Source organism: Leptonychotes weddellii, chromosome 4, assembly GCF_054177405.1.
Source record: "Leptonychotes weddellii isolate Sample4059 chromosome 4, ASM5417740v2, whole genome shotgun sequence".
Classification (NCBI taxonomy): Eukaryota; Metazoa; Chordata; class Mammalia; order Carnivora; family Phocidae; genus Leptonychotes; species Leptonychotes weddellii.
Window position 1 is genome coordinate 30,478,777 of NC_138372.1, and position 16,900 is coordinate 30,495,676.

General features: G+C 39.1%; 1 protein-coding gene across 1 annotated transcript in view; it reads left to right on the plus strand.

Annotated features, from left to right (window-relative positions):
• The window catches only part of CCDC30 (coiled-coil domain containing 30), a 113,820-nt gene that overhangs the window by 73,740 nt on the left and 23,180 nt on the right, over positions 1-16,900 (plus strand). The window contains 5 exon segments of the mRNA XM_081818236.1: positions 1,389-1,568; positions 8,028-8,237; positions 11,838-11,992; positions 15,699-15,861; positions 16,381-16,493. Of these exon segments, the coding sequence (XP_081674362.1) occupies positions 1,389-1,568; positions 8,028-8,237; positions 11,838-11,992; positions 15,699-15,861; positions 16,381-16,493 (821 nt within the window).

A 16,900-nucleotide genomic window follows, 5' to 3' on the forward strand; every position in this document is an offset into this window, starting at 1 on the left:
GAGGAGGGCACATTCTGCATGGAGCACTGGGTGTTATGCACAAACAATGAATCATGGAACACTTCATCTAAAACTAATGATGTAATGTATGGGGATTAACATAAGAATAAAAAAATAAATAAATAAAAGTAAAAAAAAAAAAAAGCTGCCGTCTGATAGTTAAATAAGAAGCTAGACAGGTGATCAAGGGTTTCCAGGCTTCCGGAGAACTCTTGTTTTCAGATGGAAGCAGAAGGCAGTTAAAATAAAGATGGGTAGCACCCACAGTACTTAGTAATGTTATTGAGTGCTTATTGTGTGCTAGGCATCGTGCTAAATGCTTGCATGCATTATCTTACTTACCCTTTACTGCATCCAGCAGTTATCATTATTATCCCCATTTTCAGATGAAGGAAATGAAAAGCTGAGAAACTAATTAACTTCTTCAAGATAGATTCAGGACTGAAACTAATTCCAAAGCTAGGGTTCTTAATAATTACATTATAATTCCATTAAAGAATTTTTTCTAGGGATCTTAGACACTTGAAGCTCTAGGATAAGCAAATTGGATTTAGACTGCCTTTTTGACTAAACCAAGACAGGAATTAAAGGGCTTTACAGGACTTGGGGAATTCTGTGTTACAATTCTGTTGCAAGCAAGAGAGAACTAGACTAATGACATAGGATTTCCAGTAAGTCATGGGCAGGAAGTACACTGGACCAGGACTCAGGAAACTCTAAATATATGTTATCTATTGCATTGGATAAGGTTGAATTCTTTATCTACATAGCACACCGATGTGAGCCTATCTTTTAGAAAACCCCACGATTCCTCCTTTGGTCAAGGTGGTTTTATTGCCCTGGAGACCTGCAGGAGGGTGTGTGGTTGTTGAATAGTAACTGAAGAAGAATCATGTGATAGTAACAGGAAAGCAATGAGGAAGACTGGGAATTTAAGATCTCCTTCTAAATGTTCTCTTTCTTTTTGCCAACAGATGCCACACACACACACACTCACACACACACTGTATACACATTCACGCTTTCCTTCTTCACATATTGGCTCTTTGAACTCCCCATTTAAAGCATGTCTTACCCTAAAATGGTTCATGCTTCTGTTTCCCTTCATTGTTATGAAAAATAAGAAAGTTAGTTGTCTATGCTTAACTGCTTTGCTCAAATAATTTCGTTGATATTTTCACTCTAATATAACAGGAGTTAAATTATATGAACATGTACCAAATGGCCATAAGTATAAAAAAGAGTAATTTGCTGGAGGTAAGCCAACTCCAAGAATATTTACGTTTGAATAATCATGTTCTGACATTTCTGCTTCTGACAGCTGGAACACATGTTTTAGCAATATTCTTTCAAACGGTCCATGTTTCTCTTTTAAAATGTTTGCTTAGTATCCATCATCTGGAGAAAAACTGAAATACCAGCGGCAAGAGGATGTACAACAGCTTCGTCAGAATTTTCACCGGCTCCAGATTCTGTGCAACTCAGCTGAAAAAGAGCTCCGGTATGATCGAGGAAAGAACTTGGACTTGAAACAGCATAATAGTTTACTTCAGGAAGAAAGCATTAAGGTAATTCTAGTGGGCATAGCCTGGATCAGAGGGTCCAGTTGCTAATAGGCCCTGGGGATAAACGAATTCGAATTCCCCAACTGCAATATTTGTGACAGGACCCCCAGATGTGTGGGCAGTGTGAGCACTCTGACTTTGCCCTACCAAGTAGGTACACAGTTCAGTTGTTTCTCTGCTGCTGAAGGCGTGTGTATATTGTCAACTTATAAATGTGACAAACTTTTTTAAGTTACATAATCTTTTGAAATCATTAGCTAAAACTTTTAACACTTACTAAATTTGAATGACCTGACCCCAAACGCTGGAGGTCCTGCCCTAGTTCTATCTATAGACTTATTTATCCCCAAGAGATTTATCTATTATTATTGGTTGAATCAAATATCAACTGCTCCGAGGTACAATTCATAGGAGGGCGACTTGTTCTATCACAAAGTTAGGAGGACATCCCCCAAACATGCTTGTTTTAAAATAACCTATGTAGAACTGTCATCCACAGAGTTCATCTAAATTTTATGAACCACATAAATATTCAAACTGAACCATCAGGTAAAATAGTGCTTCCTTTTAATTGAAGTTCAGTCCTGTAAACATATATTAAGGACCTAGTTTCTATAAGTCCCTATCTAAAGTTCTGGAACTCAACATTCAACAAATACGTACTGATCATCAGTCATAATCTAGGCAGGCAATCTTGTTGATACTGAGGGTTTAACAGTAGATAGAACCGATAGAGTTCTTATCCCCTGGTCAGTAGGAGTCCATGGGTCAAATCCTGCCTGCCTCTTGTTTTTGTAAATAAAGCTTTATTGGCACACAGCCACACCTGTTTGTTTACATATTATGGATGGCTGCTTTTGCCTTGTAATAGCAGATTTGAGTAGTTCTGACAGAGACCACGTGGCCCACAAAGGCTAAAATATTTACTCTCTGGCCGTTTATAGGAAAATTCGTCATACCTGGAAACCCTAGAAATGTTTGTTGAATTAATGAGTGAGTCCTTCAGTGACGGGTAAATGATAGATTGGTAAAAGGAGAAGATTTTTTTTTGTTCTGTTTTAAATCCCCTTCATGGTGAGGTAAAATACTGGACATTTCAATAGTGAGACATCAGTGTTTTGGCTGGTTCCTTAAGCCAGCAACCTAAATGGAGTCATATATAATAACCAACTACCTTTTATTGACAGTTTGTCCACTTTATCTCTTATAAACCTCCCTACAGCCCTGACCCCAGGGTCAGCATTTTATAGACGAGAAACTGTCCAAGGTTGCAAAGCTAACACATCGTGGAGTCAGAATTTAAGTCCAAGTCTGTTTCTCTCCTGTGATTCTCTTTCCATATTACACCTCTCCTCAATTTGGGATCATCTAGGAACCTCAGCTTTGCAAACTTAGAGCTCACTTTTTAAAATCCAGTCAGAGATGATCAAACTCTGGGTTTCTGGCTAACATTAGACATACTTACTGATTAAGAAACTAGAGTATTAATGTATTGCCTTTAAACCATTTTATTATGACATAGGAAACTCAGAAAGTACATAAAACATGAATATATAGTTTAACAAATTGTTGTAAAGTGATCACCCATATAACCCCCACCCAGGATGAGAAACAGTACATTGCCCACATACTAACAGCCCCTGCCTGCCTCTTTCCCATTGTAATCCCATCACCTTCCGATTTTAGCAGTAACCACTAATTTTGATAATAACCCTCTTGCTTTACGTTATAGTTTCACCACCCATGTATGAATCTCACACAATATAGCTCAGTTTTGCCTATTCTTGAGTATTTTACAAATATAATCAATCAGTATATGCACCTTGTGTCTCTCTTCTTATGACCTACTTTGTTGGGAAGGTTCACCCACATGGTGGCGTATAGCTATTGTTCATCCATTTTCTTTGCAGTATAGTATTCCACCACAAAAAATTGCCATTCTTTATTCTCTCCATGGTTTATGGACATCTTGTATGTTTCCAGCTTGGGGCTATTAAGAAGAATGCTAGAGGCTTGCAGAGCTTCAGGCAGAGAACTGTTCCTCCACCAACACTGAGACACCATACTGGATCCCCTTACTAGTGCTTGAATACCCAAACCTAAAGCTAAAGAAGCCCTCCTAGATGCACGTCATTGGCAATAATAGTGTTTGCTACACTGTCATCTCATTCCATCATCACCAGCATGACCAAAATGCTGCATGTTAGCTCTATGACTATGATCACAGGTCCCAGAGGCCTTTAGCTTTCTTGGCCTATGGCGGAGGTGGACAATATATTATGAAAGGACTTGTACCTTTTCTATTTACAGTAAGAAGTTTAGGTCTCATAACCCTGAACTAATCAAATGCACCAAATATTCCAACACTTGATTTCTTCTTTTCCCTGATTTCTTTGTTTCTTTTCCTGTTCATTAGATCTGCCTGTGTCTTGCCGAGTTTTTCACGGCTACATTGTTCTTTTTTTTTTTAACCTCCTAATCCCCTTCACCTTTGTGCCCATCCCCCACCTCCCTCTGGTAATAACCAGTTTGTTCTTTGTATTTATGAATTCCTTTCTGTTTTGTTTTGTGTTGCACATTCCACATATAAGTGAAATCATGTATCTTTTTCTATATGTGGCTACATTGTTCTTGCAAAATGAAAGTTCCTATCTAATGGGTTAGAGTGCCTTTTGAGAGGACATCAAGATTTAATAGGGTTTAATTTCTTCATTTCTCTGCACATTCATTTCTACTATGTTTAATAAATTATTTTGGTCATTTTTACATGTCTGTTAACATTTTTAGAGATGGCATATCTGGTCTTCAGAAATTAATATAAAAGCAGGTATCATAAGCTTAGCGCTCTGGATGCTTGAGCAGCTTTTATCCAAGGACCTTTGCTTTTAAACAGCATAAGAGTACCTTATTTCAGATATGTTCATTTATTGAACATAAGACTCTTTCCTAAATAGTGAGATATACAAAAGGATCTGAGTAATGCCTCTACTTTTTAAAAACTGCTGCTGTGAACACCCATGTACATACATCCTGATGTCCATCCATAGTATGTATTTCTCTAGGAAGAAAGTGGGAGTGGAATTATTGCATCATAGTTTATATATTACTTCAATTCCTGCTAAAGGTATATATGCCCGCCAGCAGGTATGAAGGTCCATATTGCTCTACATCCTCACCAACTCTTGACACTATCAGACTTGACATTTTTGCTAATCTCATATATGTGTATCATGGTAGCTCCTAGCAGTTTTAATGTGCATTTCCCTGTTTACAAATGAAGCTGAGCAGCTTTCTATATATTTATTTGACATTTGAGTTCCTATTTTGTGAAGCACCTGTTCAAGATTTTGTTTACTTTTCTTTGGGGCTTCTGTCTTTTTCATTTTCCCATTAATTTATAGGAATTCTTTATATATGAAGCCTTCATCAGGTGTGTATTACAAACATCTTCTACCCTATGGCTTATTTTTTCACTCTCTAAATATATGTTTTGAGGGATGCTGGGTGGCTCAGTCAGTTGGGTGTCTGCCTTCAGCTCAGATCATGATTCTAGTGAGATCAAGCCCTGCATCGGGCTCCCTGCTCAGTGGGGAGTCTGCTTCTCCCTCTCCCTCTGCTTCTCCTCTTTGCTCCTGCTCTCTCTCTCTCTCTCAAATAAATAAATAATCTCTAAAAAAAAAAAAAGATCTTTGTCGACCTCAAAGACATAAAGATATTCTCCTATATGACTGTATTGTTACCTGGGTCATAAGAATATTGGTACATATGTGGTCTGTTTCCAAGCTCTCTATTCTGTTCCATTGTCCTATTTTGTCTATTCTTGTGCCATTAACATGCTACCTTAATTACTTTAGCTTTATGTAAATCTTAATATTTGATAGAGCACATCTTTTCAACTTGTGGTTCTTGTTCTAGGATGCCTTGGCTATTCTTGGCCACTTGAAATTCTATATAAATTTTGTCAACAGCTTTTCAAGTTACATGCATATACCCACACGTACTCACACACACACATATATACATACATAACCTTTTTGGATTTATACACTGAATTTATACACCAAATGTATCGATAAATTTGGGAAGAATTTAAATCTTTACAATATCGAATCCTCTATGAAATGTGTGTGTATTATATTTAGGTCTTCTTTAATTTCTCCCAATATCATAATTTTCTTTGTGGAGGTCTTATACATCTTTTGTTAGACATATTCCTAGGTGCTGATACTTTCCATACTATTGTAAATGGTAAATTTTTAAAAATCTCATTTTCTAACTATTGCTAATACATAAAAATGCAATATTTTTTTTCTAATAAAAGCCTTGGCATACTTTTAAATTACCTCTTATAATTTATGTTTATATCATTTTGTATTTTATGTGTAAGTAATCATATCATCTAAGAATAAATATAATTTTCTTTCTTCCCTTCCACATGTTACACCTTTCATTCTTTATTCTTGTTCTAAGCAGTAGCTAGTATAGTGCCAAATAGAGCTGGTGGTAATGGGTATATTTTCTCCTTCCCAGTCTCAAAGGAAAAGCTCTTAAATTTCATTTAATATGTTTTTATAGGGTTTTTAAAATATTTTTAAAAATCACATTAAGAAAATTCTTTTCTAGTGTTCATTCAATGTTTTATGATGAGCACATGTTGAATTTCATCAAATTCTTTTTCTGCATATTTTGATTTTTAAATCTGTTAATATGGTGAATTACACTGACTGATTTTCTAATGTTAACTCAATTTTGCATTCCTGGAATAAACCCAACCTCATCCTAAATTATTACCCTTTTTCTACATTGCCGACTTTAGCTTGCCAGTGTTTCTTTGGAATTTTTGCATCTTAGTTCACAAATGAGACTGGCCTGTCATTTTCCTTTCTTATAACAACCATGTCAGATTTTGGCATCAAGGTTACTCTAGCCCCTTAACATGAGATGGGTAACATACCCTCTTTTTCTGTTCTCTGGAAGAGTTTGTAAAAATAAATTACAATTATTTCTTCTTAAATAATTACAAGAACTCATTTCTGAATCCTTCTGATCCTAGAGTTTTCTTCTGGGAAAGATTTTCAGTGACTGATTCAGTTTCTTAATAGTTATAAGAAGTCACATTTTTAAATTTCTTCTTGTATCAACTTTGGTATATTTTATTTTTATAGACATTTTTCATTTAAATTTTCAAATTTTTAGTAAAAAGTTAGTCATCAATTTTTAAATATAGAGATGGTCCTTTTTACTTTCATGGTACTAAATAACCTGTGTTTTAAAAGAGGTTGGCAAGAGGAAAAAAAGTGGGGGGCGCCCAGTTGGCTCAGTCATTTAAGCCTCCAACTCTTGATTTTGGCTCAGGACATGATCTCAGGGTTGTGAGATGGAGCCCTGTGTTGGGTTCCATGCTGGGTGTAGAGGCTGCTTATGATTCTCTCTCTCCCTCCAACCCTCCCAACCTCCCGCCATGTACTCGCTCTCGAAAGAAAGAAAGAAAGAAAGAAAGAAAGAAAGAAAGAAAGAAAGAAAAAGAAAAAAGAACACTTGGGCTGCAATGTAGAGAACAGATAAGAAGGGAGCTAAAATGGAAGTGGCAAGACCACGTTGTTATTGCAATGACCCAGGCTAGAGACGATGATGTTGTAGACAAGGGTGGTGGACACGGATGGGTGGATGCGAGACATGTTGTGGAGGCAGCATCCCAGTGGGTGCCGAATGGGCTCCTGATGGGAAAGGAAGACTCAGGATGACTCTCAGACTACGGGCTTGAACAAAACCTTAGATGGTGGCATCCTTTACTGAAATTTGGAAGGCTGAGAGAGAAAAATTATTTTTGATATGGAGAGACTCAAGGAGTTTTATTTTGACAGTTATTGGCATAAAGGTGGTATCTCAAATCATGACAGTGAACCTAGGGAGAGAATGATCCACTCGCAAGGCCTAGGGTAGTCCATTGATATTTAGAAGTTGGGTAGCATTAGAATAGTCTACACAGGAAGGAGCAGAAAGGAACAGCAAAGAGATAGAAGAACACCAGGAGAGTTCAGTATCATAGACTCCAAGAGAACTTTCTGAGATGGAGGGAGTGAATGGTACCTAAGAGCTCAGTTGTCCTTTGATTCATTTTGGCAGTGGGGAGATCAGTAGTGCCTCTGGCATGAACAGTTTCATGGAGTACTGGGAATGAAAGCCAACTTGCAGTAGATTGAAAGAAAGGATGGAAAATGTTCAGACCATGTGTGCATAGAACCACTTAGGAAAATTCCTCTGTCCAGCTGCCATCTGGCTAGATAGACTTTGGCAAGCCTTATGAACACATGACAGCTCCAGAGAGGTAATCATCCATGTGACACTGGTTATTTGTCAGCTCTTGGGAGACTGCACTGCTATGAAAAGTGCTTGTTCTGGCTCACATCCATCTTCTTTCCATGCTTATTTCTATCACTCTTGTTTATTCCCCACCTCTAGATCAAAACTGAACTAAAGCAGGCCCAGCAGAAGTTATTAGATAGCACAAAGATGTGCTCTTCACTCACAGCAGAATGGAAGCACTGTCAGCAGAAAATCAGGGAACTGGAGCTGGAGGGACTCAAACAGGCTCAGAGCATTAAATCACAGAACAACCTGCAGGAAAAGCTGGCTCAGGAGAAATCAAAAGTTGCTGATGCAGAGGCAAAGGTAATTATCCTCATGCTTAATAAATAGCATGCACTGGATACCACTTCTGAAATCCTGTTTCCCTAAGGATTTTAAGAAGTAGCTATGAGGCAAACTTGATAGAATTCTAGGGTTTTTCTTTGCTCTTCCATGCTGTCCTCTCTTTTGACTTCACCTGCTCCTGCAGTTCCAGTAAATCTCTTGTTTCTTTAAACTGTGTGAACTTAAAAGGTAGGTTTCATTGAAGCTATAACATGAACTTAAAGAACTGATTGAAGCCATTTGACTTTGTTTTATACTTTCAACTTTTAAAAGACTGATTCTCCTCTCATTTATCTGTTTATATGATTTTTACTTTGTAATTTTGGGGGGATTTGTGTTGTGAAATGGACGTTTTGGAATAATGCCCCTGCTTTTCAGACTGTCTAACACCAGGTGGCAGTAGTACGTAACAGTTGCACATTTTGATCTGTGGGTTTGAGTCCAATCTCACATACATAAAAAAAAATCATAAAATAAGTAAATAAATCATTTCATCAGACCATATAAATATAAAACAAACATCAAAAAGTAGATGACAGCAATCTTAATTATGCTCAAAAGCCTAATTTTGAGCTAAAGAAACCAGAACAAGAGGGTTCATACTGTGTAATTTTATTTATATGAGGTTTAAGAATAGATAAAAACTCAGCTGTGATCAGAGGATGGTGGTTATCTTTATGAGGGTTACTAACTGGGAGAGGATGAGAGGGAATCTTCTGTGGTGCTGGGAGTATTCTATATCTTGATGTGAGAGGTAGTTGTTTAAGTAAAACTTTATTCAATATGCTTAAGATATGAGCACTTTCTGTATGTTATTACTCCATTAAAAAGTAGTTGGTAATTACATATTAGTAAGAAAATCTAATTTTAGTTTAAAAAAATCTGAATATAGATAGTACTAAATATTGGTGAGGATTTTGTGCAACAAGGACTCATATATTGACTGCAGTTGGAAGAATAAATTAGTATATACACTTCGGGTTTTTTTAAAGATATATTTATTTATTTTAGAGAGAGAGCACACATGAGAGTAGGGGGGGCAGAGGGAGATGAGAGAGAGAAAATCCTCAAGCAGACACCCTGCTGAGCGCAGAGCCCCATGTGGGGCTTGACCCCAGGACCCCAACATCATGACCTGAGCTGAAATCAAGAGCCAGACACTTAACCAACTGAGCCACCAAGGCACCCCAGTATAAACACTTTGGAAAGCAATTTGGCATTTGTATTTAGTCAAGTTAAAGACATATATATCATTCAACCCAACACTTCTACTAGTGGGCATAAAGACTAGAGAAAGTGTTATACTGCACATATGTGTCAGGAGATAGGAATAAAATCATTTATATAGAAACATTGTTCCAAATAGCAGAAAATTGGAAGCAACCCAAATGTCCACTGACATAAGGTAGAATAAATAAACTGTATACTTACACAATGGCATAAAACAGTGTAAATAGATGAATTATAGGTACATGCTGTAGTTCAACATATATTGAATAAAAACCAAATCACCAAAAACACAGTATGATTCCATTGATATAAAGGTCAAAATGGTGGACAATAAAACCCATGTTATATAGATTATATATTCAAGAAAAAGCAAGAAAATGATTAATACAAAATTCAAGATACTGGTTTTCTCAAGTGGGGAGGGAAGGGGGATAATCGACAAGGTCCCAGAGTGGACTTCAAAAGTATTGGAAATGTTCTTTTCTTAAACTGGGTGACGGGTTCAAACTTTTGCATATGTCCTTGGTAGAGAAGCCAACAGGGTCATATTGTCATTTGTGGAATTAAGAGTGAATATCTTTAAGGAAGCATTTTCCCTAAGTAGAACCAAGTGGAGGCAGCTCAAAGGAACTTGAGTTGGCCTCAAGACGACTGGCTGTCCGCTGCCACTGACCTTGAATCAATCTGCATCTTCACCTCTCCTGTGGCTCCTGGGCTCTGCAAGGACCTAGGACTGATGCGTAAAGCCCTACTCTTAAAAAAGGACTGCCATCCACTGGCATTCAGTGAATGTTTGTGGGGAATGTGGTGCCAAACCATTGTAAAGTATGCATTGTCACATCAAGAATATATTCGAGAGACAATAGGTATTCTGCTAAAAACTAGTCATTCAACAAATATTTATTGAGCATCTACTATGTACCAGTACATAGCATACAAAATTGTGTCACAATTTTGGGTGACATAAGGGTTTATAAAAAATAGGTAAACAAAAATAGACTTATCTAACAAAAAAAATTTTTTTTTTTTTAAAGATTTTATTTATTTATTTGACAGAGAGAGACATAGTGAGAGCAGGAACACAAGCAGGGGGAGTGGGAGAGGGAGAAGCAGGCTTCCCGCGGAGCAGGGAGCCCGATGTGGGACTCAATCCCAGAACCCTGGGATCATGACCTGAGCCAAAGGCAGACGCTTAACGACTGAGCCACCCAGCTGCCCTAACAAAAAAATTTTTAATGATTCTTTTAATCTAACATGTAAATTCTAAAATAAAATTATACATCTCTCTTTCCAATTCATAAGTATTATTTTTAGTTCTACCAATGCATTGAAGAAGGTATTACTGGTGCTAGGTGATATGCTAATAGGTAATAATGGTTTGTAGGAGACTTCTGCTTTGTTTTAAAATCTTATCGTGAATCTAGCCACACTGTGAAGGAACTAGACATGCTCACACATTGCTGTTGGAAGTATAAGTTGGCCTAATACCTATGGAGCCAGTTTGGCATTATCTATTAAACAAGCAAATAATAACCTTTGTCCTAGCAAATTCATATCTCATAATTTATTCTAGAGCAATTGTTTGTATTAGCAAAAGATTAGAATCAATTTCAATATCCCATCAGTAGGAATCTGCTTAAATAAATTATAGTATATCCTTATTGTAGAATGGTATGCGGCTATAAAAGAGAAGGCAATTCTACATAATCATATAATACAGAAAAATCACCAAATGTATTGTTATTTTTAAAAAGCAAGGTGCAGGGGTGCCTGGGTGGCTCAGTCAGTTAAGCCTCTGACTCTTGATTTCAGCTCAGGTCATGGTTTCAGGGTCGTGAGATCGAGCCCCGTATGGGGCTCTGCCCTGAGGTGGAGCCTGCTTAAGATTCTCCCTCTGCTCCTCCCCCCAAAAAAATTTAAAAAAAAAAGGTACATAAGTATGTATGACATGCCATCATTTGTGTAAAAAATATGTGTATGGGGGAGAACTGTATAATAATTTTATTTATGTGGGCGTAAATAAATCTCTGGAAAGATACACAAGAAACTAACACCAGTGATTACCTATGTGGTGGAGGAAAACTGGCAGGAAGACAGGATAGAAATGGGAAGGAGTTTTCACTATATAACTTGGTTTACACAAACATACACTAAACTATGTGAATGTATCACATATCCTAAAACTTAGGTAATTTATTTTAAAATTAAAATAAATCTGGCCATGCTCTTTACTTTAGACCAGATTTGTTTGTTAGCACGATGTTTGCTAGTTACTTATAGGGTATTTCCCTAACTGGAAAAAAGGTCAGACTCTTCTTAATGTTTTATTCATGAAATTTTTCCTTCAAGATTTTAGATCTGCAGCAGAAATTAGAACATGCTCAAAAAGTCTGTCTCTCTGACACTTGTATTTTGGGGAAGAAGCAACTAGAGGAAAAGATAAAAGAAGCACTGAAAAATGAAGCTAAAACAAAGCAAAAATACCAGGAAGAACAGCACAAGAGGTAAGAGGAACAAAGATGTCGGTTTCACCTGGGCTAACCGCTGAGTTTACCAGCAACGTCAGTGTACCCATGCATTTCCTCAGTGTTCCCACTGAAGTGAACTCAGTTACACAGCTTATTATCACACTGTATTCTACTTGTTTTTCTTGTTTGCCTTTCACACTAGAGTGTCAGATTCTCAAAGGCAGGGATTATTTCTGTTGCTCTGAGACACACTTTGTGCACCAGTCAATTTTTTTGAATGACTGGATGACCTATGAGATCTGATACTCTGGGATTTGCTTTTCTAATTCTAACACGATTGTCATAATATGCAAACTAAATGAAATTGATTTTTGTATTTATCAGCTTTGAATCTTGAAGTGTTCCCCAGTAGGCAGCCCCCTGACTTTCCCAAATTATCTCTGGAGGAAAGCAACTCCAATTTAGATATTAAGGATTCCCATATATTAAGTTTGTTATTTTTATTTTTTTTTAAGATTTTATTTATTTATTTGACAGAAGAGAGACAGGGAGAGAGGGAACACAAGCAGGGGGTAGTGTGAGAGGGAGAAGCAGGGGGGAGCCCGATGCGGGGCTAGAACCTAGAACCCTGGGATCATGACCTGAGCCGAAGGCAGACACTTAATGACTGAGTCACCCAGCCACCCTTGATTTTTAGTTCCATAATATTATTTTAAACAGTTGTATAGCATTCTGTTACATAGATGTATTATAATTTATGTAAAATGCTTTTTAGACATTTTTGCTGTTACAAATAATGCTGCAACGAATATCCTTGTACACAGACTTTATGATAAGTGTTATACTAAGGGAGGTTTAGGATGCTGTGATAGTGCATAGCAGAGACCCCTAATCTGGTCTAGGGAGCTCAAGAAAGCCTTGCTCAAAGAAAGCTATTTAAGCTGAGTGTGAGGTGTTTGGGATAGATGGCTCAATAGAGAATATTAGAGGAAGAAAGTCCTGGAAGAGGAAGATAAGGAAAAGGTTGGAGTTGCAGGGGAGAAATAAGGGTAGAGGATGAGTTATTTCAGGAAATGAAAAAAGTTCATTTTGCCTGGAACAAAATGTTTGGGGGTAGAGCGAGTGGCAAGAAAATGAAGCTAGAAAGGTAAGCTAGTTGACAAGCTCTATTGAAGTGCTTGGACTTTATGATATGATGAGATTGTGATGTAGAAAGAGCACTCTGGTTGCTATGTAAGGAATGGATTGAGAGATTGAGGCTGTTGGGGAGACAGGGAGTCATCAATCTACTGATTTCTTAATTTCCTTTTTTTTAGCTGGGTACAGTATACTTTATTGACGGTACAGGACAATGTAGGGCTCCCCAAGCCCCTCCCCTTCTTCAGGGGGTCTGGGATGAAAACTGGGGAAGTCAGGAGATTCTCAGTGTTTTGGGAGATGAGCTGGGGCAAGGACTCCCCAGCAGCTGAGGTCCTCTCTCTTCTTCTTGCTCTCTCTGAGGCTGGTGGTCCAGGGGGCTCTTACTCCTTAGAGGCCATGTGGACCATAAGGTCCACCACCCAGTTGCTGTAGCCAAATTCATTGTCATACCAGGAAATGAGCTTGACAAAGTGGTCACTGAGAGCAATGCCAGCCCCAGCCCCGAAGGTGGAAGAGTAGGTGTCACTGTGAAAGTCACAGGAGATAACCTAGTCTTCAGTGTAGCCCAGGATGCCCTGGAGGGAGCCCTGCGATGCCTGCTTCACCACCTTCTTGATCTCGTTGTATTTGGCAGCTTTCTCCAGGCGGGAGGTCAGATCCGTGACTAACATGTTGGGGGTGGGGACACAGAAGGCCGTGCCAGTGAGCTTCCCATTCAGCTCAGGGATGACCTTGCCTACAGCCTTGATGGTGCCAGTAGAAGCAGATGATGTTCTGGCCATCACACCACAGCTTCCCAGTGGGGCTGTCCAGTCTTCTGAATGACAGTGATGGCATGGACTGTAGTCATGAGTCCTTCTACAATACCAAAATTGTCACGGATGACCTTGGCCAGAGGGGCCAAAGCAGTTGGTGGTACAGGAGGCATTGCTGACAATCTTGAGGGAGTTTTACTTCTCAAGGTTCACACCCATCACAAACATGGGGACATCAGCAGAAGGGGCAGAGATGATGACCCTCTCAGCTCACCCTTCAAGTGAGCCCCAGCCTTCCATGGTGGTGAAGACTCCAGTGGACTCCACAACATACTCAGCACAGGCATCACCCCATTTGATGTTGACAAGATCTCACTCCTGGAAGATGGAGATGGGCTTTCCATTGATGAGAAGTTTCCTGTTCTCAGCCTTGACTGTGCCATGGAATTTGCCGTGGGTGGAATTATAGTGGAACATGTAGACCATGTAGTTGAGGTCAATGAAGGGGTCATTGATGGTGACAATATCCACTTTGCCAGAGTTAAAAGCAACCCTGGTGGCCAGGTGCCCAATATGGCCAAATTCATTTACTCCAACCTTGACTATTGTGTCGCAGGGACGTGGCTGGCACTGCACCAGAAGATGTGGCTATATGTCTAATGGAGAGGAGCAGAGAGCCTTCTTAATTTCATTCATTGGCATAACTGGCTTATCTGTTAGTCTTTGCTCAAACTATATGTAATATGGGTATTAATTTCTAACACATTCATGGATTGCTTTTTAAATTTTGACTTGCTATGTTTCAATGCCATTTTCCAACTCCTAAATTCCATTGCAGATAACTCAAGTTTCTATAGCTCTAGCAATTTAAGATTTCCCTTTCAGCTCCAAAGCTTATCTCTTAGTCTGGCCCCTTGATCAGAAATTCAGAATGGAACCAAAGAAGAAGTAGACAATAATAGGCAGGAATTGCTCAGGTCTATAATGAATGAAATGAAAACAGAGGTGAAGGGGGCGGTGCTGGTGCAGGGGCGGATGTCAATGGTAGGAGGTAAGCTTGTAGAGCCTTCACTTATATCAGGAACTGTAACAAGAATTGGAGGTGCTGGAGGCTGAGAGGTATGAGGCCCATGTCTCAAATATCAATCTTTCCCAGTAATCCATTGGTTTTTCAGAAAACTGAAGTTAGAGAAAGTGACCTCATTTGTCCAATATCAGTAGTGACCTAGCATGTAGGTGCTACTCCATCATACTCATCATATTCTTCTAGATAATCTCCTAAATCCAAAGAGACTTGTTGGAAATCCTCAGAAACTCTTCCACAAACTGTAGTCTGATGAGATTCCCTCTGAAGGAGTTAGGTGTATATGGCCCTTCTGAAAAAGGATGAACTTCCTCATCAAACACAGGCTCATTTATGATTCAGCTCATGCAGCGTTAACATGTGTGCATTAGTATCAACAGTGTTTGTAACTGACAACCCTGTATTGAACCAAGAAGATCAAGGGACTCAACTTGGAAAGCAGTGAGGACGAGGAGAAAGAATAGAGGATTCGGGATTAGAGCCCTACGTTCATCTTGTCCTAGCAGGTTAATGCAACCTCTCTGTAGGCTTCCTTTGTGAAATAAGGGAAGTTATTTCCTCTTTGTAGGATTGTTTTGGTGAGTGAGAGAGAGAACTAAGCAAAACATCTGTCATAAAGGAGGTCCCCTGTGTTGGCCTCTTTATTTTATGGACACATACCCTACCTCATTGAACCAGTAAAATCCCTTGTGATGATATAACAATTTTAGGTCAAAGAATTTCATAAATCCAGTGTGACTTAATGTACATTAATTACCCTCAGGGAACTCCTGGATCAGAATGTAAAAGAGCTACAAAAGCAAGTGAGAATCTTACAAGATAAAGGGAATCAACTGGAAATAACCTGTTCTCAGCAACAATCCAGAATCCAGCAACAGGAGGCCCAACTTAAACAACTGGAAGATGAAAAAAGAAAATCGGAAGAGGTGAGAAAGGAAACAGATGCACTTCTCAGTTTTCCTGTTCCCATAAACCCGAGTCATAGCTAATAGTTACTGAGTGCCTAGCATTTTACCCCTTAAGTCTATCGGGAAAACAAAATCTACTCTAGGTATCTCAAGCAAGGAACGATTTAACACAGGGAATAACATGCTTACAAACTGTTAGAAGGGAGATGCCAGGGTGAGGAGAACGTCAGAAAAAACTGTGGCCTGCTTTCAGTAACTCTAGAAGTTTAGAAATCCCAGGGAAACCCACCCAGAGTGGGAGATTTGCAGGAACACTCCCTGAAGCCCCTGCAAATGTCTCATCTGCTGTCTGCCTGGTCACCTCCCTGCTAGTGCTAGAGAAGGACAGCTCTCCCCACCCTGCCCCAGTGCCTTCCAAACTGCGTGCAAGTGCCTCTCATTTGCTAGAACTCTGCTGTCAAGAGTCTCAGAAATGTAGTTTTCAGACGTCTAACCTTGCAGCACAGAATAGTCTCATTTAAAAAAAGTGTTTTTCAGCATCTCAAAAGCAACCAAGAATTATCAGAAAAGATATCTGCGTTGCAGCAAGAGAAGAAAGCGCTCTATGAAGAATATGGGCAATTTTTGAACCAGCTTGATGTCCATGTGAGGTAAACAAAAACAAGTTCCCTCTCGATAGGGATTTCATGCTTTTCCCTAAATACACCCTTTTCATTTGCCTTCATGCTTTTCTCCCCTCACACACTTTGCTCAGTCTGGACCACCCTCTCCCTATTTCAACTCCTCATTTCAACTCATAATTCTTAGACTTGGAGTCACCTTCTGCAAGAAGCCTGGGCTGGGCGAAGTGCTCATTCTTTTTTTTTTTTTTTTTTAAGTTTTTATTTATTTATTTGACAGAGAGAGAACACAAGCAGGGGGAGTGGGAGAGGGAGAAGCAGGCCTCCCGCGGAGCAGGGAGCCCGATGTGGGGCTCAATCCTAGGACCCTGGGATCGTGACCTGAGCCGAAGGCAGACGCTTAATGACTGAGCCACCCAGGTGACCCTGAAGTGCTC